General features: G+C 52.1%; 13 protein-coding genes and 1 non-coding gene across 14 annotated transcripts; 6 read left to right on the top strand and 8 right to left on the bottom strand.

The window, feature by feature from the left end:
* Positions 1-1,787: 1,787 nt before the first annotated feature.
* Positions 1,788-2,558, top strand: BDZ83DRAFT_644174 (uncharacterized protein). The gene is made up of 2 exons (XM_060509734.1): positions 1,788-1,871; positions 1,924-2,558. The coding sequence occupies exon 2, from the start codon at positions 1,947-1,949 to the stop codon at positions 2,505-2,507; it is 561 nt and encodes a 186-aa protein (XP_060357625.1). The 5' UTR covers positions 1,788-1,871; positions 1,924-1,946; the 3' UTR covers positions 2,508-2,558.
* A 91-nt stretch (positions 2,559-2,649) lies between these two features.
* Positions 2,650-2,730, bottom strand: BDZ83DRAFT_t330. The gene has a single exon. It is a non-coding gene; the product is annotated as a tRNA-Gly (tRNA).
* A 194-nt stretch (positions 2,731-2,924) lies between these two features.
* On the bottom strand, positions 2,925-4,064 carry BDZ83DRAFT_771072 (uncharacterized protein; the record flags this gene model as incomplete). Its single annotated transcript, XM_060515356.1, has 1 exon — positions 2,925-4,064. One exon carries the CDS (start codon positions 4,062-4,064, stop codon positions 2,925-2,927), a length of 1,140 nt encoding a protein of 379 aa, XP_060357624.1.
* Positions 4,065-5,233: 1,169 nt separating this feature from the next.
* BDZ83DRAFT_797965 (major facilitator superfamily domain-containing protein) lies at positions 5,234-7,036 on the top strand (the record flags this gene model as incomplete). Its single annotated transcript, XM_060515911.1, has 6 exons — positions 5,234-5,359; positions 5,414-5,458; positions 5,519-5,673; positions 5,760-5,982; positions 6,040-6,784; positions 6,840-7,036. The coding sequence occupies 6 exons, from the start codon at positions 5,234-5,236 to the stop codon at positions 7,034-7,036; spliced, it is 1,491 nt and encodes a 496-aa protein (XP_060357623.1).
* Positions 7,037-8,109: 1,073 nt separating this feature from the next.
* Positions 8,110-8,923, top strand: BDZ83DRAFT_658093 (uncharacterized protein; the record flags this gene model as incomplete). Its single annotated transcript, XM_060511008.1, has 2 exons — positions 8,110-8,233; positions 8,520-8,923. The coding sequence occupies 2 exons, from the start codon at positions 8,110-8,112 to the stop codon at positions 8,921-8,923; spliced, it is 528 nt and encodes a 175-aa protein (XP_060357622.1).
* An 839-nt stretch (positions 8,924-9,762) lies between these two features.
* BDZ83DRAFT_724882 (uncharacterized protein) lies at positions 9,763-10,569 on the top strand (the record flags this gene model as incomplete). Its single annotated transcript, XM_060512703.1, has 1 exon — positions 9,763-10,569. One exon carries the CDS (start codon positions 9,763-9,765, stop codon positions 10,567-10,569), a length of 807 nt encoding a protein of 268 aa, XP_060357621.1.
* Positions 10,570-10,712: 143 nt separating this feature from the next.
* BDZ83DRAFT_208550 (heterokaryon incompatibility protein-domain-containing protein) lies at positions 10,713-13,221 on the bottom strand. The gene is made up of 4 exons (XM_060501699.1): positions 12,862-13,221; positions 12,736-12,794; positions 12,296-12,688; positions 10,713-12,228 (listed from the first exon to the last, which is right to left on the bottom strand). Exons 1-4 carry the CDS (start codon positions 13,149-13,151, stop codon positions 10,856-10,858), a joined length of 2,115 nt encoding a protein of 704 aa, XP_060357620.1. The 5' UTR covers positions 13,152-13,221; the 3' UTR covers positions 10,713-10,855.
* BDZ83DRAFT_644168 (Ctr copper transporter) lies at positions 13,198-14,563 on the bottom strand. Its single transcript, XM_060509733.1, has 2 exons — positions 13,766-14,563; positions 13,198-13,696 (listed from the first exon to the last, which is right to left on the bottom strand). Exons 1-2 carry the CDS (start codon positions 14,119-14,121, stop codon positions 13,576-13,578), a joined length of 477 nt encoding a protein of 158 aa, XP_060357619.1. The 5' UTR covers positions 14,122-14,563; the 3' UTR covers positions 13,198-13,575.
* A 178-nt stretch (positions 14,564-14,741) lies between these two features.
* On the bottom strand, positions 14,742-17,181 carry BDZ83DRAFT_594307 (OPT oligopeptide transporter protein-domain-containing protein; the record flags this gene model as incomplete). The annotated part of the gene is made up of 2 exons (XM_060506707.1): positions 14,742-15,849; positions 15,911-17,181. 2 exons carry the CDS (start codon positions 17,179-17,181, stop codon positions 14,742-14,744), a joined length of 2,379 nt encoding a protein of 792 aa, XP_060357618.1.
* A 140-nt stretch (positions 17,182-17,321) lies between these two features.
* Positions 17,322-17,944, bottom strand: BDZ83DRAFT_208477 (uncharacterized protein). Its single transcript, XM_060501698.1, has one exon. It carries the CDS (start codon positions 17,784-17,786, stop codon positions 17,463-17,465), a length of 324 nt encoding a protein of 107 aa, XP_060357617.1. The 5' UTR covers positions 17,787-17,944; the 3' UTR covers positions 17,322-17,462.
* Positions 17,945-18,103: 159 nt separating this feature from the next.
* On the bottom strand, positions 18,104-19,644 carry BDZ83DRAFT_658088 (uncharacterized protein; the record flags this gene model as incomplete). The annotated part of the gene is made up of 3 exons (XM_060511007.1): positions 18,104-19,111; positions 19,173-19,369; positions 19,464-19,644. 3 exons carry the CDS (start codon positions 19,642-19,644, stop codon positions 18,104-18,106), a joined length of 1,386 nt encoding a protein of 461 aa, XP_060357616.1.
* A 707-nt stretch (positions 19,645-20,351) lies between these two features.
* BDZ83DRAFT_594295 (uncharacterized protein) lies at positions 20,352-20,906 on the bottom strand (the record flags this gene model as incomplete). The annotated part of the gene is made up of 1 exon (XM_060506706.1): positions 20,352-20,906. One exon carries the CDS (start codon positions 20,904-20,906, stop codon positions 20,352-20,354), a length of 555 nt encoding a protein of 184 aa, XP_060357615.1.
* Positions 20,907-22,090: 1,184 nt separating this feature from the next.
* BDZ83DRAFT_758584 (uncharacterized protein) lies at positions 22,091-23,625 on the top strand (the record flags this gene model as incomplete). Its single annotated transcript, XM_060515059.1, has 6 exons — positions 22,091-22,201; positions 22,256-22,279; positions 22,444-22,523; positions 22,587-23,023; positions 23,088-23,392; positions 23,440-23,625. 6 exons carry the CDS (start codon positions 22,091-22,093, stop codon positions 23,623-23,625), a joined length of 1,143 nt encoding a protein of 380 aa, XP_060357614.1.
* On the top strand, positions 23,370-24,814 carry BDZ83DRAFT_644158 (uncharacterized protein). Its single transcript, XM_060509732.1, has 3 exons — positions 23,370-23,846; positions 23,905-24,155; positions 24,232-24,814. The coding sequence occupies exons 1-3, from the start codon at positions 23,622-23,624 to the stop codon at positions 24,599-24,601; spliced, it is 846 nt and encodes a 281-aa protein (XP_060357613.1). The 5' UTR covers positions 23,370-23,621; the 3' UTR covers positions 24,602-24,814.
* The last annotated feature ends 361 nt before the right edge of the window (positions 24,815-25,175 follow it).

The following is a 25,175-nucleotide window of genomic DNA, read 5'->3' as shown; positions in this document are numbered from 1 at the left end:
CAAGAGACTGTCCTTCCGGCACCACGTCGACACAAGAGTAGCTGCGGCAAAGAAGGCAGCTCAACACCTGAGGCAGCTTACAAACACAAAGAGAGGACTGCCAGCGGCCGCCGTGCGAAAAGCCGTCGTCTCCTACGTACTGCCGATCGCGCTCTTCGGCGCCGAAACATGGTACGCAGGTATCACGAAGCCGGCTTCGAGACGCCAAGCGGAGACAGACACGAGTCCGCCTTTCCAAGGAAGACCCGTCAACACAGGCCAGAAGGGGCTCGTGCAGAAGATCGACAGCGTCATTACAGCGGCAGCAAGGATCGTTCTACCTGTCTGGAGGACAACGCCAACCAGTAGCCTCCTCCGAGACGCCGGCTTACCGTCAGCCAAAGTCGCCTTAGAAGGCGTCCGTTTACGGGCCGCAGTCCGACTACAGAGGATTGATCGCCGACACCCGCTAGTCGCGCGGCTCTCCCAGCAGGGACAGCAACAGACGAGACTACAACGGACGGCTGAACTTCTGCCAAGATGCGGAAGACCAACGTTCCTCCAATCACAGTACCTGCCAAGCTCACAGGATCAGATAGTAGTTCAATGCAAAGAAGAGGCTGCGAAAGCTTTCGAGCGCTGGCTAAAGACAGTACCGGAAAGCCATATGATCGTCTTCTCGGACGGCTCCAGGGCGACGAACGGAGCCGTGGGGTACGGCTTCGTCATCTACCGAGACTCCAAACGCATAGCGCAAGGGTGCGGCCGACTCGGACTAGCAGAAGTGTTCGACGCCGAGGTCGAAGGGGCGCGAACCGGCCTCAGAAGGGCTCTGCTCACCAATCGCGGTCATCCAATCCACATATGTATCGACAACACCAGCGTTATACAAGGCATCCGCGGCAAGGCGCCGGACTCGTCACAAGACGCGTTCCTCGAAATCCAAGAAGCGGCCAGGATATTTGATATACGGACGCACTGGTCCCCGGGACACCAGGGCATCGAAGGAAACGAGGCCGCGGACCGGCTGGCCAAAGAAGGAACGACACTGCCGGCGCGGATGGGTCAAATGGCAACACTAGCGGGCATCAAGCGGCTTGCAAGGGAAAAATTACAAAGCCAGCACAGGAGATGGTGGTATAAAGAGCGAAGGCCGCGGTACGCGGACTTGGGGCTTGAGGCAGCTCTGTCCAGCCCTCCTGAACTGGCCTTGCCGCGGGCTACGTTACATCACCTGCTGGCGGCACGATCGGGTCACGGGGACTTCGAGCAATATCACCGACGTTTCAACCACGACGACGCTCTAATGATGTGCTCTTGTGGAGAGGCGAAAGACGTGGACCACCTGGTCTACTGTCGACTAACGCTGGCGAGGAGGCAACGGTGGCCGACCCTCCACTCTCGCAGTATGCCCGAGCCCATAGGTCCTATGGGATCTCTCGAGGCCTACTTCAAGAGATTAATCACCGACCCACGAGGCTTCGAGGCCTTTCTCCGCGTGACGGACTTCTTCCAGAAGATCTGTCTGCGGTAGCAGCATCCACACCTAGGTAGATGTGAGTGCGGACTACAAAGAACCTCCCGATTCCAAGGGACGATTTGGGAAAGAATGAAACTGGGGCACCAGCGGGAACCGGGGACAGACAGAACGCGTAGTGGCCACAAGGCATGATTTGGAGGACGATGTAAAGAGACGACGTACTGTAGAGTAGGTAGCCTTGGCTCACGGCCCTCCACGCCATATACCCTTCGGGAGGTCTGCGGTAAGGGCTCTAGCCCGGCCGCCACGGCGTTAAATACAACAACAACAACAACAACAACAACCGTTCACCCCGATACTTCCGCTGCTATCTCAAAACAGATCACCGAGGCCGGGGGCCAGTTTGTTGCGGGTAGGATCACCTCCAATCGCTGATACAATGTTCTCAAATTAACGCTGGATAGCCCCCGTCTTCGGAGCCTCAGCAATGGCCGCTGCCGGCAAACTCATCTTCGTTACGGCCGGACCCGAATCTGCGATCTCGGCCATCTCCCTATACCTCAACGGCGTAATGGCACGCTCCGTCATCCCCATGGGCGCAGACGTCACCAAGTCAAGCTTGCTCAAGATTGCCGGAAACATCGTAGTCGTCTCCTTCATGGAGGTCCTCTCCGAAGCCCATGTCTTTGCCGAGAAGACCGGCCTCGGTTCACCGGTGCTGGAGAACATGATCTCGGACATGTTTGGCCCCGTTCTCGAAAGCTATAGCAAGCGCATTACCAGTGGTTCTTATGCACCGCCGCCTGATAGCAAGGCTGGGTTTGATGTGGCGCTCGCGATGAAGGATTTGAGGCATGCACTCACGTGTGCCAAGGATGCAGGAACGAAGCTGGAGACTAGTGAGGCTGCGCTGAGGCATATGGAAAAGGCTAGAGAGTTTGAGGCCGTGAGGCCACTGGATAGCAGTTCCATGTATGGTGCAGTGCGTCTGGAGGCTGGTCTCAACTTCTACTCTGATGCCTGTAAGGAAAGAGATGCGAAGAAGTAGATGCACTTACAAACCTTAATGATACCAAGACAACTCGAGTTATGGAATAATGGCTCCCGTCCGTTACTTCACACCTGAAATTGACTGCCAACTTTTTCCCATGCAAAAGTCTGGCGAAATAAGCGCCACACAGCAAAAGAGTTGCGTCGAGGGGGAATCGAACCCCCGGCTCCCCGACGCTGCTTGATGGCAACGGAGAATTTTACCACTAAACCATCGACGCGGTCGAGATGCTTCAGGTGGATTGGAATGTCGGGGCTGGGTGCGGGTTCATGAAGCGACTGGGGTTGTGGTGGATCATAGTGGAGGGGGTTGATAGGGCCCGAGAATAGTGTCGATTAGCCTCACTTTCTCGGACATTGATAAAGGTTCATGTAGCAAACAACATAAGGTTTGGGCAAGAGATAGTCTTCATATTCAAGTTGTTGCCTCTAGACCAGGAAGAGGCCGGGGTGCATGCTCTCCACGCAGCGGACCTCCATCAGCCTCAGCCCCCAGTCCCTTCAACCTTGACCAGACCTGATCGAAGTCTAGTCTCTTATATCCATGCTTCCTTGCATGTAGATACTGTGACATTGTGAAAATCCTCTCGTCCAACGGTTCATGGATGCCTAGTCTCCGAAGCAGGGGACTGTCAAGGGGTCGAAGTCGTTGGTCGTCCCTCGGCCTGGCAAAGTAGATGATGCCCAGTCTTTTCGCTCTTTCCTGATCTGGCGGCGGCTTGACAACTCTATGTACGGTAGCCCGTAAAAGTCCGCCTGTCAGAAGCTCCAAGGCCTCGCCGACATTAACGATGAGGGCCCCAGGGATGTAGCGCACCCACTTCCAGTCACCGGATGGTAGCCGTATCTGCAATGATGAGACTGGTTGAGAGAAGATGAATGTGATAGATCCTAGATCAGTGTGACCTCCTAGCCATAGGTCTCGGTATTGCGTCCCACTTTCTGCAGGGCGTGGATGATACAGCAGACATCGTAGGTACTCCGAGCAGGGCTGTGTGCCAGAGGCGTGTGTGGAATGGAGGTGTTCTTCTGGCACCTCGAGTACTATTGCTACGAGTGCCAGAATCTTGGGCACCAATTTTTGACGAAAATGGTTTACAAGTTCATCGACTTGAGCAAGGTGCGAATGCAAAAGTCTGGGGTGCTCATCGTCACAGGAATTTGTAGTTGCCGGGAAGTTGTAATGATCCAAGGTCTTGTGAAACCCCTGCTTGTGTTTCTGGCTTCCCGAAGGCTTAAACCCAATGTTGAGCCCCTTCTTCTCTTGTTCGGGTGTCGTTTCGAAGGGCCACTTCTCCTCTGGTGGAAGAGTGAGTAGGGCGTGGGCTAGATCGACCTGAGAGGAGTAGAGGGCTTCTGGAATGCCATGGTTGGTGATAGTTAGGAATCCATGACTAGTCACTCCTTCTAAGAGACTTGCAGCTAGTTTCCGACGGTCGTTGACTTTGTCAAAGTTCGAGAGATCGAGATTAACGAGGTCAACGTACTCGAGATCTTCTTTGGTCGGGGAGCACTGCGTGAAGTTTGGAATCTTACAATCGAACTCTGCTGTCATGTCTCGGGATTGTGTAGTTGGATACAGATGGCGTGGGTTTTTCTAATCAATTAATATCACAATGCGCTATCTCGGGGCCAAAGTTCCAGAGAAGCAAGGACGCTTTTCTTCATTCTACTAACTCGGTGATTTTGTCTGTTACACGATGGTTGCCTTTCGACAGCTATACCAAAAGTCTTGGCCCCAACTCCTCTTTCCAAAATATCTTCCTCCAAGTTATCTATCTCAGAGTGGTGCTGATGCACTTCGGCCTTCGGACGTGGACTGATGTGGTGTTTATGACAGCTGAGGACAATGCTCCACACTGACACCGCCCTAACGAGGTCTCCCAACAAGAGCCGAGTTGACTCGAGACAAATCGCCTCGTTCGCATTAGCAACACCCCCAATATCATGACACCCGACGCAGCAGGGGCCGCGGCGAGATCTCCGGCCGTCGTATGCCGTACCCCGCGAATGCTGTGGATCACAGGAGAGGTGGAGGCGAGCGGAATAGTCAGGGCGTCTGAAGGGATTCAGACTTGAAAGATACGGGCATGGCTTGACAACTATGAGGAGCTCCACCATTTAGCTTCGTCTGATCCTTGTCAACACACCAACGCTTATCCCCCTCCTTATCTCCCAGCTTGATTACTTGACATTGTAATTAGTCTCTCTCTAGTATCTCTGCAACCATCCCCCTTGTGTGGACGAAGGTGGAGCATGCCCTGTCAACTCCTTGGGGCGTACTTTCACGACTCGCTTGGGTTGTCCGGTGATGCCTATCACTGGCGCGCGTTGCAACACCACGCACCTACGTCCGGGGGGGCAATGAAGGGCGCACGCCTCTCAACGTCAACCGACAACTCCCAAATCCGGTTGTGAATAGCCGAGACGTGCCCTTCGTGAGGAGCATGACGAGAGAGATAGACAGGTGCATTGAGTATAATACGCAATCACGCAACTACTCCTCGTCCGCCTCTGCTTGTTCCGACCGCAGCAGCCCCCATACTCATCTGCTCCGTCACTTGTCAATTCCCCGTTGCCTCTGACTCCAGTCTGTTTGTCAGCTCCACCTCAACGAAGCTGCACGGCACCTTCAGTGACCAATTTCGGTTGGTTGTACGGTATACGTGTTGTTCACCTGAGCTCTCTTCGTACGAATAGCCTCGGAGACCAACGAACTACACCATGGCGGGCGATACCGTGGCTACGAGCGTCCGCGAGGAGCCGGTTACCAGTCCCAGTTGGTTAGACAAGTGGCGCTGGTACGAACGCAATACCTCCAAGGAAGAGAAAGTATTGTTGCGCAAGCTTGTAGGTTTCTGGTCTGGATCCCGGAACCAACACGCAGCTTCTAACAAGTAGTAGGATTTTATGATCTTGACCTTTGGTTGCCTCACTTTCTTCACAAAAGTGAGTTGAAGATGTGACTTTCACAGGGCTCTGTAATGTTGACTGACTTTGATCGAATAGTTCCTCGACCTCCAAGCCTTCCAGAATGCCTACGTCAGTGGAATGAAGGAGGATGTTGGGATGCAAGGCAATGACTTGCAGTATACCACTGGTGTTTTCCAGGCAGGATACTGCGCTGCCATGATTCCCTCCAACATCATTCTTACTCGTGTTCGGTAAGTCGAATAGGTCCAATGATACTACACTTGAGGATTTACAAGCCCGAAATTGAGTATAGAGACTAATAAGAACACCTACGCAGGCCCAACATCCTCATTCCGGCTTTCGAGATCCTCTGGGGCATCCTGACTCTTCTCACGGCTTTCGTCAAGGATATAAAGCATGTCTACATCATTCGATTCTTCAGTGGCGTGTTTGAATGTGTGGCCTATCCTGGCGTCATCTACTGTATCGGATGTTGGTACAAGAGCACCGAGATATCACGTCGGCTGAGTTTGTTCTACGTTGCGGGTCCTCTGGGAACTGTGAGTGCATCTTTGTTTCATACTTGCAACGCTGCTAGGCTAACACGATACAATCAGATGTTTGCCGGCTACTTCCAGACCGCCTGCTACACCAATCTCAACGGCGTCAATGGCCTCGAGGGATGGCGCTGGCTCTTCATCGTCTGCGGCTGCATCACCCTCCCCGTAGCCATCCTCGGCGCCGTCGTCTTCCCCGCCCGTCCCGATTCCAAGAACCCCTCGTGGCTCCTGACATCTGACCAAATCGCCCTGGCTCGCCGCCGCGTTTCCGAAGGCGGCTCCGAGGCCCCCAGGGTCAAGTTCGACCGCAAGGCCATCACTGACGTCTTCAAGGGCTGGCACTGGTACGCTTTTGTCGGCTTGTACTTTGTCTTCAACCAGGCTATGATCACCAACGGACAGCCTTTCAATCTCTATCTCAAGGCAAACAACGATCGTTACTCCATCAGTCAGATTAACAATCTTCCCACCGGACAGTCTGCCATTTCCATTGTGGCGGCGTTGGTTGGATGCTACTGGGCTGATGCGACGGGTAAGCGCTGGCTGCCTTCCATCTGGATCTGCGGTTGGATGACGGTCGGTTCGATCTGCATGGCCGTGTGGAATATCCCCGAGGGACTCAAGTTCTTTGCCTTTTATGTCGCTGGACTTGGCGGTGCGCTTAACCCGTTGTTCATGTCCTGGGCTTCCGAGGTCACGTTCCGATCTGCTGAAGAACGTGCTGTCGTCGTCGCCTCCATGAATGCAGTCGGCCAGGCTCTTCTCGCAGGCTTGAACATTGTGACATTCCCTACACCTCTAGGTAAGAAATTTTTCCCATTGTGCCATTGATAGGACCACCGCTGACTGAAGAATAGCACCCAGATTCAAGTTCGGTTGGTTCTGGGTCATGGCCAACAACATCCTCCAGGCCGGCTTGGTGATGGGCATCATGGTCTTGCACAACCGTGAGAAGCGAGCCATGCAGGTCCTCGAGGGCCAGGCAGAGGACGTAGAGCAGATCAAGATCGCCAATGCCACCAAGGGCGATGATGAATCTGCTTCATTGAGGTGACCCGCGGCCTCAGTGCTGGGAATGTGACGGGCGGATGGGACTGCTCAATCTATTTTCCCTTCTTACTCCCCTGTTTTTTGAATTTCTGTATAATTAGCTACTCGGAAGCGCGGCGTCCTGGAGTCTGTCAGTTGGGGGGCTTCACGATACCCTGTGCCACACCGAGAACCAGCCGCCGGTTGGGGGCTGTGGCTACAATTTTGGATTTGATGCTTGTGGAATTTTTTTGATGGAATGAAATTTGTAGAAATATGACACTCGTTTGTGCATTTTTTTGATCACGTTGTATTAATATCGACTGTGAGTCCGCTATAGTGATGTCTTCATGCATTGAACGATCCTGGTCTAGGTATATCCTTTTCTCAGGATCGTGCAGCCTAGATCAAATTGCCCGAAAGTCGGACCAAGAGATCACATGCCTCCGGGAGAGGTAAAGCATGGAAGGCGACGTAGCACTCGAAAGGCCTTTCTACGGAAACTGATCCATACATTTAAGTAACATCCCGCTTCGTGTCGCACAGAGCTGCCCTAGCGGAACAATCACGCTCAGGCTGGCTAGGTGAACCTGACTTTCCGGAAGCTCGACAATGAGTGATAGTTATCGGTACCCTGAAGAAGCTGATGATTGGCCATATTTTCTCAATGGATCAAACTAGAGTTCCTCGGCGCGGGAACCTGCATGAACGAGGCTGGGGATTGAGGACTCGAGAATTGCGCATCACGGGTATCATCAAATACCAAGCATTGTGGCGTCATCAGCTGTAACGACGGAACGATTCCGCTGAGCAGAGCTCGGCTGTGATTTATGGAACAAAATGGTTGTGGTCAAGACCAATTGTGGCATTTATGAGAGTTACACTGTGGTTTATATACCGACTATAAAATTTTCCCAATGGCAGGTGCAGATGCTGCTTACCTCCCCTCTAGAAAACGGCTTTATTTACAGATGTATTGGAGTCGTATAGTACGATACATTGATAAAGAGGATACTCTCGGTAAACTATCGGAGTTACGTCTATCTCAGGTGAATAACAGGAGATATTGGACCAATATGCTTCATTTTCTCGAAAAATATGTCTCCAGTACACATACCTACCATACTCAGATGGCCCATCTTATCTAGAATTATTGCAGTCTTTCCACGCTATCTCTTTGTCTTTACGACCAAAGATTGTTTGTTTCAATATGACTTTGCAAGTAAGATGAAATCGGCAGGTGCTCCGATATTGTGAAAGAAAATTTAGTGTATCGTCTAATTGTTATTTGGCTGTTTGACATGCAGAAAGTAATGCTGACAGCAACCTGCATCAGAACAATGGTAGATTCCTGGTAATACAGCAAGGATACGCGACGGAGCCACGTGCGGGCCAGCGGCCCAAGACAAGACGGCAGTTCGTAAATGCGCCTAAATATCACGCGAATCCGACAAGACCACCAAGACCCCTAGCGCAAACCGCATCCGCATCAGTGCCAGCATGAACAGGTGGCGGCGTTTGTGGCATTGTCTTGGGTACATATCTAATGGGCCGGGAGCGTTTTGCGTTGACGCATGTGGCTCATGTGGCTCATGTGAAATTCGCCGTCATGGCAAAATTCCTTCCCATCCCATCATCCCACTCGGCCGCGTCCCTGGTCCACGTCGGCGGTCGTCCGCTAGACCGCCGTTGGGTCTGGGAGTTTGTCCGTGTTAGCGAGTGCGAAGAGCGGCATTCGTCATCTCGCACTAAGGTTGTCAGACCCTCCCAAACTGCCCTTCAAAGCCGTCAATTGTCCCGGCTCGTCGGTGACAAGGTTGTCCCTCCTCTTCGCTTGGCGTACTTTAGCTTCCGTTCCGTGTGGCTTTATTCGTACACTACGTACGAAGTACAGACGTGTTGTTCTCAGTGAGTGAGTGAGCGAGTGAGGTCTCTTGCAGGTACGAGTATCCCCATGTAAAAGGGCTCAAGATGCTCCGCTCATGATTCCCAGGCTAACCCGTTCTCGTATGTTAGTCTACGACCCGTGGCCCTTCATCGACCGCCATCGCCAAACACCCGTCCCCATCTCGCCTGTTGTCCCGATCTAATCATCTAGCGCCGCTGCGCTTTCGCTTCTTTTTTCCACTCTAAATCCAGGTGATCCACGTAGCCGGGACTCGGGCCTGAAGCTTTCAATTCCTCCTTCCCCACCAAACCACAATATTTTGACAGGGGTCCAAGTGATTCACTCACTCACTCACTCACCTTGAGGAAGACTCAGGTGTGTTCAACCTGGGCTTGTCAACGGTTGTATCGGAAGGAGTCTAAGAGCGCTAACGAAGGACCTTTTTCCAACTTTTCTTTTCTTTGACGATATATTAAAGCAAGGGACCAGCCTCTTCTTTCCTTCCTTCAACCCTTCAACCTTGTTCGAATCACAAAGTTCCACAACAGCTTCAACCTCAACGTCACCCTCGACCGTTACGCCTCATCTTCAAACTCACACTCTATTCTCACTCATATTCACACTTATTCCTCGATTCTTTCTCTCATCGCACTTATATTCACGAACCACCTTTGAACCCTACCGCCTGGCACCGGCCGAATATTCATGCTTACAATGGACACCGCTACCGAGTACCAGACCGCAGAGCGGTTCCACGGCATATTCAAGCCGACTGAGTCTCCCCAGTGGACCAAGCCGTACAACCATCTTCCTGTGAGTTCTTCCTCATTATCACACCCGAGTGTTACGTCGCACCAAAGCAAATGTTAATGACTTGTCATTTTCAGCTGCTCATCAAGGATGGCTTCAACCTCTCGACCCTCTTGTCAATCGGCGCCTTGATGCAGTGCTTCCTTTTCTCCATCTTTCCTGCCAAGTACGCCGTCATTCCGGCTTTGGCACTGGGTCTCAGCTCCATCGTCTCGACCATCCTCGATACTCGCTCTGAGAAGTCCAACCCTTTCATGAAGGGCGTCGTCCGCGGTCGCACCAGCGCCCAGTTCCCCGATCCCTCCACCGGCGCCATCCCAGCCGTCGCCGCCTCCCAGTCTCTCGTTGTCTTCCACCTCGGCGTCCGCTTCAACCACCCCATGGGCCTCCTCTGCCCCGGCGGTCGCGAAATCGGCCAATACTTCCGAGAGATGAACAAGGACCTCGCCCAGCGCGCTTCCGAGTACGGTCTCTACCACGTCTCCAACTGGCTCGGCGCCGACGGCCCGCGCAACAACTCCCTGCTCAATATCTACTACTTCCGCGACGTCGAGGGCCTCAACAAGTTCGCCCACGACCCCATCCACCGCAAGGGCTGGGACTGGTACAACAGCATCAAGCAGCAGTACAACCATATTGGTATCTACCACGAGAGCTTCGTCACCAACGCCGGCCAGTACGAGACCATCTACGGCAACATGAAGCCCCTTCTTCTTGGTGCCGCCAGCGTCGAGTGTCAGAGCGAGGAGACCAAGGATAAGGTCTGGGTCAATACGCTCGTCGACGCCAACGTCGGTCCCCTTCGCGGCATGATGCGCCGTATGGGCAAGAGGGATGCTCCCCTTGCGCACTATGCCTAGTTTTCTAGGTCTTGTGTATTCTTCTTTGTCTTTCTCCCCCAAGGGCGGGCATTGGAACTGATGTTCCAACGCCTGCTCATTCGACTCAAGGGTAGCATTGGGCGGTGTTTGGCGTCAGGCTACGGCCTAGGTTTCATGTGGTCATCGTCGAGTTCTCAAAGGCTGGTAATCCTCATCATCGGAGTGGTGTTTTTGAAGACCGGCGTGTCTTCTTGTGACCAATTTACGGTCACATTTCTTTCCTGTACATACTTTTTTCAAAAGGCCACGCAGCACAGTCCCCGAATCAGAACAAGTTCAAAGTACAAGTTCCATCGCCAGACACGCTCTGATGCCTCGTAAACAATGCTCCTTCTTCCCCTGCCAAACAAGCGTTGCTGATGGTTCCTTCCGCGACCAGCTTGAAGTAGCCTGTACGACAGAACGATAGACTTCCTTTCTGACCAGCATCGTGCAATACCAAGCCTTCAATACACGGATTCGGGTCCGTTCCGGCAGCCTTGTAGGCGAGATGGGTCCCTATTGCGAGCAAAATGCTGCCTGCTGGCAGTTGATAGTTGAGTTTGTCGGCCCCATCCCAATTCCACTCGTCTGGACAAACAATAAAGGTCCGAAATCCAGGATCTGGGCATCTCATACTGATTCCTTTGACATTGCCATCGCTCAATACTGCGTGGCCCTCCCAGGATATGGCACTCTTCAAAAGACAACCATCAAGCTGCAGGCGGGCACTCTTGAGCTGCCCAGTCGTGACCCCGTCATACCCCTCCACGCAGTGCTTGATACTCTTGACAAGAGCTTCTCCTTCAAACACTTTCCGCCCAGCATATCTCCCAGTCAACGTCGCCTTCTTGACCGACCCGCCATTCATTGAAGCCCAACTCCACGTAGGAGCGCGCCACGTCGTCTGACGTGAGTACCTCGCTCTCTCACCCTGTGCTGAACAAGCCCATAGCAGATCCTCAACCAACCGGCTCTCCCATAATCCAGCGACATAGCAATCATCCACCGCCTCCTCCATAGTTTTCGCCAAGGCTTGTACTGCAATGAGCCTGTCCTCGCCTTTGGTCAAGTGCTGCGCCGTGTACGTCGTGACGACTTCTTCCCAAGGAAGGTATGCCTCTTCGAGGAGAAGGGGATCCTTCTCCTCCTTTGTCATACTCTTTAGACGCCATAGTACTTGAGAAAACGCGCGTGGATCACGGTTGGTGTAGGCCTTACCAAAGGATCCTATGCGATCATTTGAGTACGCAAATTGTCCTATTCGGTAATCCATGCCGCACTGCCAAAACAGCTGATGTCGCGAAAAGTGAATAACTCGCGGAGAGAAGAGTCGTTCTTGTAGTACCCAGCCGCGCGTGTTGAGAGGGGCCTCCTCAACGCCACGCTGCCAGATTTTGCTATTGAGAAGGAAGTAGTCTCCGGCTTCAACCACCAGCGGTCTTTCCCCGCTGGTCGGTCCCTCAGAGAGGGTGCCGTCTATGGATTGGTTGAAGGATACGCGAAGATGCCTGGAGTGAATTGGATGAGGTGCAAAGTAAAGCCCTTCATCTCCCCCAGAGGCAGCCGTGGCGGCAATGTTGATGGTACCATTACGATATACCTCAGCCATGGTGACGGACTCTTTGCGCCAGTCATCGACCGAGTCTTGGATGATGCCTACGTGTGGCCGTCAGCTATCCGGCCTGGCTCAAGTCATTAGACCAACTAACAAAAGATGACTTACAAAGCGAATCGATCCAGAGATAGCGCAGCCCAAGTCTCCTAAGGAGGGAAATGGTATCTCGAAAGGTCTTGGACAGCGTTTCTACTCGTATACCGGCCTGAAAAGATTCCATGTTGGCCCGCCTCAACGTCAGAATCTCGGATTTGCCCCAGCAATGACTGAGAGTGGCGTACGTCTCATGGACGGGCACAGCTGTCGACAGTCGCACGTCGTCGGTGTCTCGGACCTCAAGATCGAGTAGTCGCGTCGGAACAAAGCCGCCCGTATCCTTCCCGCAATAGCCTGCATGGTTTGAAATGCAATCACGAAGCCAAGTTCTAGTCGAGGTAAGAGCCTTATCCTCCTGTCCTATGTCACCTTCCACCAGGCGCAAAGACTCCGCGTGTTCATCGCCTGATCGGTGTTACTGACCCGCTCCTGGCTCTGACGTCTCTGCTTACTAGATGGACTCTGACCTTGGTTCTTCAACATGTAAAAGCTAGCACCGGTTCGACAGGCTCTGCCGAGGATATGAAGAGTCAGTGGCTTTCATGTCTGCTTCCGTGTCTCGAGAGGAGGCTGCCTACATGGACGGCGAGAAGACAAGGTAGCCACTTGGCATGGCCGTCGGCGCGTGAGCCTGCACATACAACTGTGCCGTATCAGAGTGGCTGTCAGGTACTAGGCCCTCTGCCGCCAATTCCTCGTGTATGGAGGTACACAGGTGGCAACCAGCGCCGACTGCATCTTCAAATGAAGCCCATGTCGCGTGGTGAATGAGCACACGGCTTGAAGATGGCCCGCGAGCCTGTTCAGTATGTCGCTCAGCTTCTTCAATCCGTGCATCTGCAAGGTCGTTGCAGCTTTTGCACAGCATCTCGACGTACTGACATGTTGCGAATGCGACTTGGTTTGGTACAGCATTAGAGGGGTGGAGGGGCAGAGACCTGAGAAGGATTGGCGGGGCATGTTGAACAGGTAAGACAGGGTATATTCAACTAGAGCGCATTTAGCTAGACTCGGCGTGATCTCTGTCCGAGGTGGTAATGGAGACAGACGCATTGTCAGTGATACGGATAGTTGGTCCACGACTTTTGTGATGTAACGGCCATAATCACCAGATGCGTGACAACACAGACGACCGCTTGGAGCTCTCAGTAACCACAGCTAAGTATTCCTGCCCCAGAGAGCCTCCCGCATGTAATGGCTAATTATACCGCGCGAGAATAGCCAGACTGTTACAAACTTGAAGACCAGAAGAAGAACCCTTGGAAAATAATTCCCAGCTTCATATCAACGTATTAAGAGCAATGATCAAATGTTGTGCTGCGGGCAATGCCGCCCAAGCAAAGCGTTCCGACGAAAACACCAAGAAGGATGGACAAGAAATATCCTAGATTCATCGACATTACTGCCAGCATTCTATGGATATTATTAATGCCGCTCAGCTGAGGCTGTCCCACGCATTTGGAAGGATCGGCTGATACTCACAAGAGATACCCGAGAAGGGCAATGACAACCTCGTAGGCACATTGCGCAACTCTATGAAAAATTGAACATGGTGTAGGAGCAGATGACTTTTCTTTTGGCGCGAAATCCTCGTCGATTCTCAAGTGGCTCTTTCCATGTTCGCCTGCCCAGACTGTCGCTTCCAACACGGGTTTGAAGGCGATCAAAGTACGTAGAATGATAGTAAAGACGATGAGGGCGAGGCAAGTACCCGCGTACTGTCCAGGCGTTCGCGGTGTCCATGATTCTGAGAACAGCGCAGTGGCCATCTTGGTGTGAAAGACAACAGGCATGGGCTCGGTGCCATGAGAATGGGACGTCGTGCTGGGCATGTCCATCGTCAGGTCTCGGTAAATGAAGTCGATTTGGTGTTCCTGAATGGGTGACTGTGCCACTTTCCAAGTCAAATCGAAGAAGAGCGGTCTCCCTAGAATTATAGATGCTCAAATGAGCAGATTGCAACCTCGCATGAGTCTTTCATCATTTGAGATGGAAGCAAGGATGGAAGTCAAGCATAGCATCTTGTCATCTCCGATACGGTCATGAGAGGGAACCTCTGCAAGCCACATCCTCTATGGTCGCAACAGGATGGATCAGATGTTCATATCAGCGCACGTTAATTCGATACCAAATTACCAACTCGCGCAAGTGGTAAATAACAGAGAAAGAAACAGGCAGTCATGATGCCGCGATGCTCGCTAAGGTGGGGGGATGAGGCGTTTTGAGAAGGTTTCCAGGAGAAATTTCTTGGCTCCCTCGTTTAGTCATGGTGAATTAGTCTACCATCGAGTAAAGTAGGTACCCTGAGAATCACAGTGGCAGCCAATGAGCAAGTTTTGTGCAATTAAGTATCCATCTCATTTGTTTAAATATGCTTGACTAAACACCCTCCTCCTTATGTTGGTTTACAAGAGTCCATTCCAACATAACAAGAAGCACTTGACGCCTTTAAGCAAGCTCAATCGAGAGCAAAGCAACGCTCAGAACTCGCTGCATCATTGCCCCACCAGTTCGGCATGGTGACGATTTTTCCAGCACCGAAGAAAAGGAAAGTAAGCAGCATGTTGAAGTTGAATCCCGCGTCGAAAGCAGCAGCCAAGATATAGTTCCATCTGGCCCACATGTCGTACCGGTAGCGGTACGCCCAGAACATGACCACGAAGCCACCAATCAAGCTGCTCACGTATCCGGTGCTGATGTTACCGTAGAAGCTAGCCATGGCCGAGAAGAAGATGGTCGAGTTCCACAATTGAAACTTGGCGCGGGGGAAGGCGCGGTGAAGAGCGTAGATGAGAAGCGGAGTGAAGGCGCCGACAAGGAAGCCATACGGGAGAACCTTGTAGATGTGCTGCTGGAAGAGCCTTCGGGGACCGATGAGGACGTACTGCACACCCATGGTGAGGTTGGAGGTGAGAGACTGGGCAGTCCACTGATGCGCGGGGTCCTCCTTTGCTCCCGTAAGGTAATCGAACTTGGTGTCCAAGACCCAGCGAACAACAGCATAGTTGATGGGAACGCCCAAGAACGAGCCAAAGACCTGCGAGAAGAACACAGCCTTGGGGCTCAGATGCATGTAGTGCCCAACCTTCATGTCTTGGAGGTTGAGCTGCGCGCGGTACCATGCATTTCCGGCGATGGCACCGTACGCCGAAGCACCAGTCGGGTTCTTGAATCCGCTGACGGAGTTCACCATCAATCCGTAAAGCAGCTCGTTGACTGTACCAATGGCCAACTGGAAGTTGCTAAGCGCATACAACCAGCCAAGCGGAACGACGAGAATCGCGCCAGTTCCGATGGCAACAAAGTACGTCCACACAGGGATGAACATGTTCCCGGTGGCTGTGATAGTAATGAGAGCAATGGCCGACGCAGCAAACAGGGCAGCAAACCAAGACAAGGGTACTTCCTGGTAGCTTCGCTGCAGGATGCTGAGCTGGTCGTTGTACTGAGTGCTGATTTGCGAGCCGTTTCTCATGCGGTCCATCATTTTCGTGAGACTGCTCTTGATGGTCTTGTAGCCGAAAAGAGCAGCCCAAGCAATCGCAGATGTATAAGCAGCATAGTCACTAGTAGATAAGGAGTCAGAATACGAGGGCATCTCCAGAGGCTGAAGGTAGGTTTCCTTACAAAAACATGGTCCATAGGACTTGGGTGCTGACGAACGGGGGACCGTACTCCGCGTAAGCCGTCTCATTGAAGGAAACATCCGCAGTAAGCAGCTTTGTGATCGGGTACGACGTGCCGTTCTCGAGGAAAAGTCTGTTGGACATCAAGTGCCCATGCCACTCGCCGAGGTGACCGTACTTGGCGGCCGGAATCAAGATCCAACAGCTACACGCGAAACCACAGAACATGACGACCTGAGTCCACCACGGAGTCAAGAAGAGAGATCCGTTGGTCGAGATGTTGGACCAATCCAGCGAAAGGTTCAGGAAGCCCATTCCTCCGAAACCGGAGCCGACAAAGTTGGCGACCGCGTTGTTGGGTGCAACCCAGCAGAGGAAGGCCAGGGATCCGAGCATAGGGAAGATGTACTCGGGTAGGAACTGCCACATGGTCATCCCGAGAAGAGCCCAGAAGAAGACTCTCGTCTGCTTGCGGGATGAAGCCGTCGGGGCCTCGCGCTGCTTCTTTTGAGTCTCGAACAGGGCGGTCTGGCAAAGCGCCGTGAACCATGGGAACTGAGGATCGTAGATCAAGAACTGTCTAGCCAGCGCGGCAAACGAGTAGCCAGTCCACACAATGCCCCACATGAAGAAAATCGCCGCTGCCGGGTGAATCTTGGAGTTGAAGTAAAGCTCGGCCATCGCAACGGGAGTGTATCCCAAGTTGTAAGTAGCGCCCGATGCCGCGGAAATGGTAATCAGGACATGCTCTTTGACGTTGAACGGCCCCGGGTTGAGGTTGAAGCTGAACTTGGTGAATGGGACCTTGATCTCCCACGCCGGCAGGATCTTAGCAAGCCATGCGCCGCAGTAACTCGAGGCGATCTGGACGAAGAAGATAGAATACGGCGCATACGTTGTGCGGAAATGGCTCATCATCGACAGGAACGCGCCGGGAATAACGAAGATGATGGTGAGAAGGAAGTATCGGAACGTAAGGCAGGGCAAATCCGGGTCGTCGTGTAGCGAAACGATGCGGCGCACGTAGGCCGGGATGTCTTTCAATCTCGGGTCGTCCTCATCAAAAGCCTCTTCTTCGCCGTTGGCCTTGGTTGTGAACACAAAAGGCGGCTTCTCCATGTCGCTCTCAGTATAAGGAGCAGCGGGCTCGCCGGACCTCTTCTCGGGCGTGCCATTGCTGGGAGAGTCGACGGAAATGGCGTCGCCATCGTGAAGACCGCCAGTCTTTGGCTCACTGGCAGCCTGTTGTTGTTGGTTGGGGGATGGAGACATGGTGGAGATCGTTCAGGGCGGCTGATCGCCAAGATGCTTGGAAAAGAACGCCACACGGGAGCCAAGTTGGCCAAGCCTCTGGGGATCAGGGACCTTCTTCTTCCAAACACAACCCTCCGACAGCTGGGCGTTGCAACTTATATCAAGAAGCCGTCCATGGCTTAACTGCTTTGCCCACTCGCCGTTGCTGACTCTAGACAACTTCCGAATGTGGGAGGTCAGTCGACCGTTACAGTTAGTTGGCGGAGCCGTTGCGATGGTGTCATCGGCGTTTTTCATCTTTATATTGCCTGCGTCGCGCGATGGCACGAGCCTAAGCGGATATGCGGCTTCTGAAGGTGGCTCTCGGTTCTAGGAATGTAACCCAACGGGGCTTTTCGAAATGCCCCGCAGGATCGCCGGCGCACTGCATCGTATGGCGGCAAAAGTGCCATCCTACTGCGACTGGGTTCAATCATCTCATAGGGGCGACTCGAACGAGAGCATGTTCGCATATTGTGCCATAGTAAGCAGCAGAAGTTCCCGGGTCTCTCGTGGCAAACAAACACAATTATGTTGCAGAAAAGTCTCTTCACCAATCCCGTACATAACAGCAATTGCGCCATCGCCAAAAGTCCCTCGAGTCAGGATCAACCTCGATCTTCATAGCCACTAGGCTGGTTAGCCGAGATGGATCCTGTGGAACACGGCCTTTGAACGGGGCATTGGGTCGACAAGGAGTACGTAAAGCTTAAAAAAAATCCTACAATTTAGCAAAACGTTGCTCGGATCCGACATGTTACGTTGTGCTATTTGCCATGATTCGTTTTCAAATGCAAGATGTCAGAGACGGATGAATAAACACCGACTCCCAATATCTTCACCATGACTCGTTCCATCGCAAAGCATTCTGTATCTGTAATGAAAAATAACCAGCTACCTTTCAATTCCACGGTTGAAGCTTTCCTCCATTCTGCAAAGTGTAGGTCCGACCTTGAAGCCAGGAGCTCTCTGGGGCTTTCTGATCATACGCAACTATGAAACCCTGGTCCTTGAGGCGCCCTAGATCTCCACCAACGATTGACAGACCTCGGACGAACGAGTTCTTTGCAACGATCCAGTTGCTGGTGTCGTCAATCTGTACTGTCAAGCCCCCGCGATTGTTGATGAGAGATGCATTTGCGGAGCCCTGCCACGTGCTGTTCGCCAGAAGATGGACTGTGACGGTACAACCACCCCGGGTGACAATGTCTCCGGAAATGCCTTCCGAGCCCATCAACGTTAGGGAGGAGTTGGACGAGATTGGACTCCCGCTCCAAAGCTGTGGCTCGACCCTCTCGAGGTCCCGGGATGCTGTGTTCGTATCCGCCAGAAGCAGAATTCCTGAAGGATTGTATATCCTTGCTTCCATGAGGATGATCTCGGCGGAGAAAGTTGCGAGGTAAAAGGCCGGACCCTCGCGGACCGTAATATTGAGAGATGTCGCCTCCAACGTGCCAGCATCATGTTGTGCTGTGATGGACCAATCGAAGAACAGGAAACCACTGATGGTTCCCGAAGTGATGGTAGAACCGTTCAGATGTACATACTGAGGCCCCTCCATGATGATGGCAGGGGACGCATCGGCCCAACCGGTCAGATTGGATGACATGGTTCGCCCGAGCGAGTAGATCAACGGCGACCCTGGGTTGGTAGTGTGGGCGACGCCCCCACGACTGTTGATATTGAGACCCGCGAGGGTAGGTGATCGGTAGCCACCCGAACAATGGCGGAGATTGGTAACATCGAGATTGGCACCCCGGATGGCAAAGAGGCCAATGGCTCCAGGACCGCTGCTGTACAGCTGGGGTGCGTCTAGGGTGACCGTTGTCCCAGCCCCAGTTGCGTACAGGTTGATTGCGCCATTATGGGTTTCGATGCGACCAGAGAACCGTAGTGTTGATCTTTCGCCCTACGTTGAAGTCAGTCATCTTGCAAGACCACGCAAGGCTCGAGGATGCGGTTTATCTTACGAGAAGAATAGCACTGTTATAACCTGTTCCAAGGGATCGTGGCAAGTCCTCAGGTGCTCCAGTCTTCTGAACATCAGCCTGTAGTAAGTCTACGATGACTCCCGTCATGTAGAGCACACTGGTCTGCTCCAGACTAGTCACATATGACTTGCCAGTCTCTGACGTCTGAGGCTGATCGAGAATTCTCTGAGCAACAACTGTACACGGATTTGTCAGTCAACTGCATCTCGCGCACTTGTGACTACCCTTGGCATTTGTCTATGCGGAAAGGATGTATCGATTCGTACTCACTAGGCTTTTCCTCGGTCGTTGCCGGGATGTAGTTCGGCCGGATCATGTTGTCGTCAACCCATCTCGAGGCGAGAACCCCAGGATCCAGACATGGATCTTGGTCCTCGAGTAATGAATTCTGTGATTTGCAAGTTAGAGCCCATGTGCCGATGGCTAGGGCTAAAGAAGCTCGAATGCCCATGATGTTTGCTGCCAAGACGGTCAGTTGTGGTTCAGCTGGATTGTCAACACTTGTCACAGGGCGGTCCTGGATTGTAATGGATCAAATATCGATCAGTGAGGATTCAAATGTTCGTTAATCCACCTAGAAGTCCTGTCAAGTTTCAATATGAGACTACGTTGGTCAAGTACAACAGGAGACAGGCATGAAATCTGGAACTACCAACCGAGCATTTAGGAGCACTGAAGGAGGGAGCCAACTTGTGTGATACATTTCATAGGCAATTGTACTGCCCTTAATGAGACACTTGGTACATTACCTCGAAAGTTGGTCAGTAAATACTAATGCGCGTCAGATTTCTCTCTTCAGTCACTCGTATCTCTCACTTATTGTAGCAGATCTGTTGATCAAACCCAGGTCATATCAGTATACACGAGCGTATCCATGTAGGCGTGTTTTAAACCGTGACATACATTTTGAGGGGAACCTACAGACCAAGCGACTCCATTTCCCAGTCCGCGATATCAGCCTATTTTGAACCCTCTCACCATACTAAATGATTTCAGAACGGAACGAACCATTCTGAGACATTGAATCAAGTGTGATGAAGTCGACGACAAACATCGACAGCCAACTCTAGCCGAGCAATTTGAGACATTCCACAAGTGAGCCTTCGTCTGTATTACCTGTCATCCATTCTTGTCTCGCAAGTGTGATGGACCTGGATGTCACTCCAGGATCTCCGCATCAACCCCTTCACTCCCATCACGCGGGCCCATGTACATGATGTCGTGGAAGATTTGCATCCAACTGCCTTCCTCTCTCCTCCACCAGTACTGCACCTTAACCAAAAGGTCTTCTTTCTCATCTGCTTCATGGCTCGGTGATTCATCCCAAAGATCGACCCTCATTCCCACCCACCCCTCTCTCCTGGCCATCTGTTCGACTTCAGACGCTGAAGAGAAGCCGGCAGGAGCAGTCTGCTCATCGGTGCCGAACTCCAATTCCTGTTTCTCGAGTGCTCGTATCGTATAAAATCCCTTCTTTGCTGGCTTTCCACTTGACCCCGATGCCCCGTATTTGTCTTTTGGTGCGTACTCGTGCAAGTAGCGCACGATTGTCTCACGATCGTGTGCAGCAAACGAGGGGTTTGGGCGACATATTTGGTAGCAAGATGGAGAAAAAAACATTCCCTTCGCGTCGATATCCGCAGTATGTCTGTAAGAAGCGTAGATCGCCTTCAGATGAATGGTAAGGTCCCCGGTACTTCTTTGTGGAGCCATAAGAGCGTGTGGATGAAGTGTCGTCGATGTCAGGATGGGTTTCTTCAGGTAATGTGTTGTTGATGATGGGAACTTTACACAGACGAGTCTCTTTCCGTGCATCCCCGTCGGCTCCCATCTTATCCTAGCTGACTTTGGTACGAGTCTCTGACTTGCTGAAGTCAGCAATTAGCGCCATGCAGGATGAGTCAACTTCACGGCGTTTGAGTGATTCATGTGTCCTTTCGGAATTTCTTTTAGCACGGGCGTTATAATGGCCATGTCGAAATGCAGCTTGTTCTATTCATCTTGCTTCTACGCTTCCTGCCAGCAGCACGCACCCTTAGTGGACGAAGGCGATTTTCCAGGTTCCTCAAGCCAGATGACCCCATGATCTTGAGTTGTCGTTTGCGTCGGTCGCCAATTTGAGACCTAAATTCCATCCGGGTGACCTTTCGAAGAGATGGAGAAACGTTTGATCGGAGCGGTCTTGGACACCTATGGTATCTGCACCCTAGGTAGATCAAAGACAGTGGGTGACGATCTACCCGCTTCAAACATCTTAGTACTTACCTCTCAGCCAATGCCATGCCGCAGACTGTCCATCGCACCAATCATCGTAGAGAATTCTTGATGTATTATTCGACCGAGAAATTAGCCTGTCTCGGAAGTTGTGATGCGGCGTCAGTTTACTTCAATTAATGAGATGCAATACACAAGACCCTATGTGAGGCCGGTCACCCGTTTAAGAGGTTTCAAGACTAGGCAAGAGTTTTCCGACTATGTTATTTCGAATGGTCTCTCCAGACCGGACTTTGTTGTAAGATGACGGATCAGACCGAGAGTCCTCCACCAATTATTCATCCAATTTCAGAAGAATGTGGTAGCAAGCCAAGCTGACGCGTTGATAGTTGACCAGAGTGTGTGAACGATAATATCGCCTGAGAAGCAGTCCCGTAGTTTGTCGACATGCCAACACAATAGCACCGATGAAAACGGAGTACCATCGGAGCCATCTATTTCAGGTTCCGGAGCCGGCGCCGAGTTGAGTCCGAGCGCCGCGCGGACTGTTCCGTAGTCCTTGCCCGTTCAGATCTCGGATCTGGCCCACAGACGGAGATGGACATTTGTGTATACATCCCTGCTCGGTCTCCTCGGAGGCCGACGCAACACTCCCACCGGCGGGATGTCATTGAACTTAGACAATGGCGACCGAGGAGTCCGAGACGAGATTCCACGACTCTTGCTCTAACAACTCGACACAGGTTGGCTGTATCCGAGCCCAGATAGCTGGCATGGACTCAAGGGCAACTGCGGTAAGCAAAGCTTGTGGCCCTTCTTAAGTCCACATCTAACAGAAATGCGTCTAGTGTGACTTATGCCGGTTGCGCAAAGTAAGTGAAAGCGTTGCACTCACAGCAAAATGAGACGCAGCATCTTTCTGGGGGCACAATTTTCTGCATCAGGTGTTCCTATGCCTGTGACCAACACCATTCATTGACAACAACTATAAGAGGTTCGATGTGACAAAAGCGTACCTTGCTTCAACTGTCGCCAGTCTTCGCAGGACTGCACATTCACAGGCGCTGGTCAGAAGCCCAAGGTACCTCGCCAGAGGGTTCATGTATCCCTGCAGTAGTACGTTCCCTATTGAAGCCTGTCCTTTCCTTCGCGGTATCTTCCAGGCTAATAGGGTCACAGTGAGGAGAAGATTGACCGTTTGGATAAACGCTTGGCCAACATTGAGTCCTTGCTGCTCAGACAGCAGAGCGCGGCGTCAACACAATGTTCATGCTCAGGACTGGCCCCTGAGAAGGCCATTTCAGAAGTACCGACCTCGGTGAAGGATGCATCTCACGTTCCCACAGAATTCGATGCAGAAGATGAGGCTCCGCCGGTTGAAGGCCCCTCATCACTGAGGTTTCAGATGGCAGCAACAAGAAGACTTACAGAAAGCGCGGCCATTGAGCTGGGTGCCTCATGCTACGTAAATGCCGTTGCCAGTGCACATCGAGTTTTAGGATCTCAAAGCCCAGCAGGATCATCCCAAGGGCACTTGGCACAAAAACCTGTGACATACCGAAGCATGCCTCTGCCGCCAATAACTGCTGTCATCGGTGTACTTAGACAACTCAAAGGTATGCGTCGACTGATGTCTTACATGAAAGTCATTGACCGTGGCATGTTACTAAAATTTAACAGATAATCCTCCCAGCAGTTTCTTTGTTTTGAGGTGTTTTCTCCCGTGCTCGGAGTTTATTGACCTCTGCCGGAACGTCTACTTCTCCATCGACGACTACACTGCCATTGACTTTATCATAGTGAACTCGGGTCTGCATTACCTTTTCACAGAATACTTTTGTCCTCCAAGCCTCGGACAGTCTGAGCTTCGGAAACAGTCTCTCACCTGGGGGGCAATGTGCAGGAACGCTCTCACGGCCGCCGTGGCAACGATAGATGCCGGCTTGTCTGCCAAAGCGAAAAACGTGCAAGCACTAATCCTCGGGGTATGTCAAGACTCTCTCTTTTGATTTGGTCTATCCTAACAACCCAGACAACGCACGCCATCGAGATGGCAAAGCCGTGGCTGGCCTGGAGGTTGATATGCTTCGCGGCGCATCTTTGCATGGCTGCAGGCTTTCATGACGAGAGCCTGATCGTAGCTGATGACGAAAGTACGAGAAACGCCAAAGCCTTGTTGTTCTGGCATGTCTACGGCGCGTGGGCAGAGCCTCCATGATTGGAGACTGTGATATTATCATACCCAAGGGACTTCACTTGGTCTCTTTGCCAAGGCTGTGGGACAAAATAATCCCGTTTTGGGTCGCGAATGCCTCAATTCATAGCAAACTTTACAATCTGCTGTACAGTCGAAGTGCGCAGCTTATCTCTCAGGAAGACTTGTCTGATCGAGCTGACAACCTGCTTGCTGATCTCAAGCTAATAGAGCCCGTTGGTCTAGTATGTACTTTCGGGGAGCTTGATTCTCAACCTGAGTATGACATTGACTCGCAATCAGGTCAATCCAACGATGGTGTCTTCTGATAGCACCCAACCAACGACGAAATTGGAGGCTGTTCTCGCGAAATCCGCCAAAGTCATGTACCATACTACAGCAACTTTGATATCCAGGGCAAGAACTTCGCGGGCTTCTGTGCCGTCTTTCTCACCGGACTGTTTGGCATATGCACGTGCAACAATTGACGCCCATCTTGAGTGCGTCCCCTTGATGAGCGGCGACTTACATGTGGTGAACCTCTATCTTCACTGGTAAGCCCAACACCACTATCCGTGCCGTCTTTCAATGCATCCATTACGAAACTGACCGGCGCTATCATGTCTCCAGGCGGCTCCTGCAGACACCTTTCATTCCACTCCTGGTAGTATTCTGCCACATAGTTGAGACTCAAGACACGAGCGACGCACAGCGACTCAAGAGCTTTGCAGACAGCCTTGAGCAGGGAGCCGATCTATCACCTTCTGCGAAGGACTTCTATGACATCACTCAAGAGCTCTCTATGATTGCAGAAAAGCACATTGAGACAAGCAGCAAGCAAGACTGGGCGTCTTTTCCGTCTCTTTCAACGCTGGGGCTCAGCCAATTTTATCCGGCTAATGCTATGGGCGACAATTATCATTTGGCAGCTGAACATGTGCAGTCTAATCAGGACATGGAGATGATATTTGGCGGGGAGCAGGTCATGGGCTTCTTTTAGATGGTTTCACTTGTTTGGTTGCAGCCGGAGGCAAGATCAACGATAGAGGCATAGAGTTGAGCATCCTCATATCACCAACAGTCCCGCGACCAAGGTGGCTGAATCTCTCAACATCCGCCATAGTGCATGAAAGCGGTTACGCAAAGATTAAGTGTGTAGGCAAAATATTCGAGCCACGGCCATGTCGTAATGCTACGAAACCCGTCTTCTGAGGAGGAACAGACAATGATAAAGTCGTGGCTTCATGCGGTTTTACGCTCCATGCGACACATGAAATGAGCTTCTCCGTGAAGATGGAATTAACGAGCCTTCGAGTCAAGAGGATTCACTATCGGGATCGCGTAAAAGCAAACGATCTATCTCCGGCGGGAGGGGCGGGTGAAAACACTCCTCGGTCCCCGAGAGCCCCGAAACCTTCGAGATGTGCCCGTGCCTGCGACAGCTGCACATCCCACCGCCAAACTCGGGGCAGACCATGTTAACGGAAACTGCCGATTTGCATTTCTAAGCTAGTTGGTCATTGCCTGTTTAGATCTTTGCGCTTCCGAAATCTTGTCCTTATTCTCCGGGTCAT

This window comes from Colletotrichum acutatum, assembly GCF_030867785.1.
Source record: "Colletotrichum acutatum strain CBS 112980 chromosome Unknown BDZ83scaffold_242, whole genome shotgun sequence".
Taxonomy (NCBI): Eukaryota; Fungi; Ascomycota; class Sordariomycetes; order Glomerellales; family Glomerellaceae; genus Colletotrichum; species Colletotrichum acutatum.
Note: the sequence above shows the minus strand (reverse complement) of the source record. Positions and strands in the feature narration are given on the sequence as shown.

Excerpts from the sequence above, each read along its gene's own strand:
- BDZ83DRAFT_644174 (XM_060509734.1), top strand. The coding sequence starts at position 1,947 with ATGGCCGCTGCCGGCAAACTCATCTTCGTTACGGCCGGACCCGAATCT.
- BDZ83DRAFT_208477 (XM_060501698.1), bottom strand. The coding sequence starts at position 17,786 with ATGGCGCAATTGCTGTTATGTACGGGATTGGTGAAGAGACTTTTCTGC.
- BDZ83DRAFT_644168 (XM_060509733.1), bottom strand. The coding sequence starts at position 14,121 with ATGGACATGCCCAGCACGACGTCCCATTCTCATGGCACCGAGCCCATG. Across the intron at positions 13,697-13,765 it reads GCCCTTCTCGGGTATCTCTT|AATGCTGGCAGTAATGTCGA; the intron begins GTGAGTATCAGC and ends TAATATCCATAG.
- BDZ83DRAFT_644158 (XM_060509732.1), top strand. The coding sequence starts at position 23,622 with ATGATTGGAGACTGTGATATTATCATACCCAAGGGACTTCACTTGGTC. Across the intron at positions 23,847-23,904 it reads TAATAGAGCCCGTTGGTCTA|GTCAATCCAACGATGGTGTC; the intron begins GTATGTACTTTC and ends ACTCGCAATCAG. Across the intron at positions 24,156-24,231 it reads GTGAACCTCTATCTTCACTG|GCGGCTCCTGCAGACACCTT; the intron begins GTAAGCCCAACA and ends TCATGTCTCCAG.
- BDZ83DRAFT_208550 (XM_060501699.1), bottom strand. The coding sequence starts at position 13,151 with ATGCTGTGCAAAAGCTGCAACGACCTTGCAGATGCACGGATTGAAGAA. Across the intron at positions 12,689-12,735 it reads CCAAGGTCAGAGTCCATCTA|GCGATGAACACGCGGAGTCT; the intron begins GTAAGCAGAGAC and ends AACACCGATCAG. Across the intron at positions 12,229-12,295 it reads TCTCTGGATCGATTCGCTTT|GCATCATCCAAGACTCGGTC; the intron begins GTAAGTCATCTT and ends GGCCACACGTAG.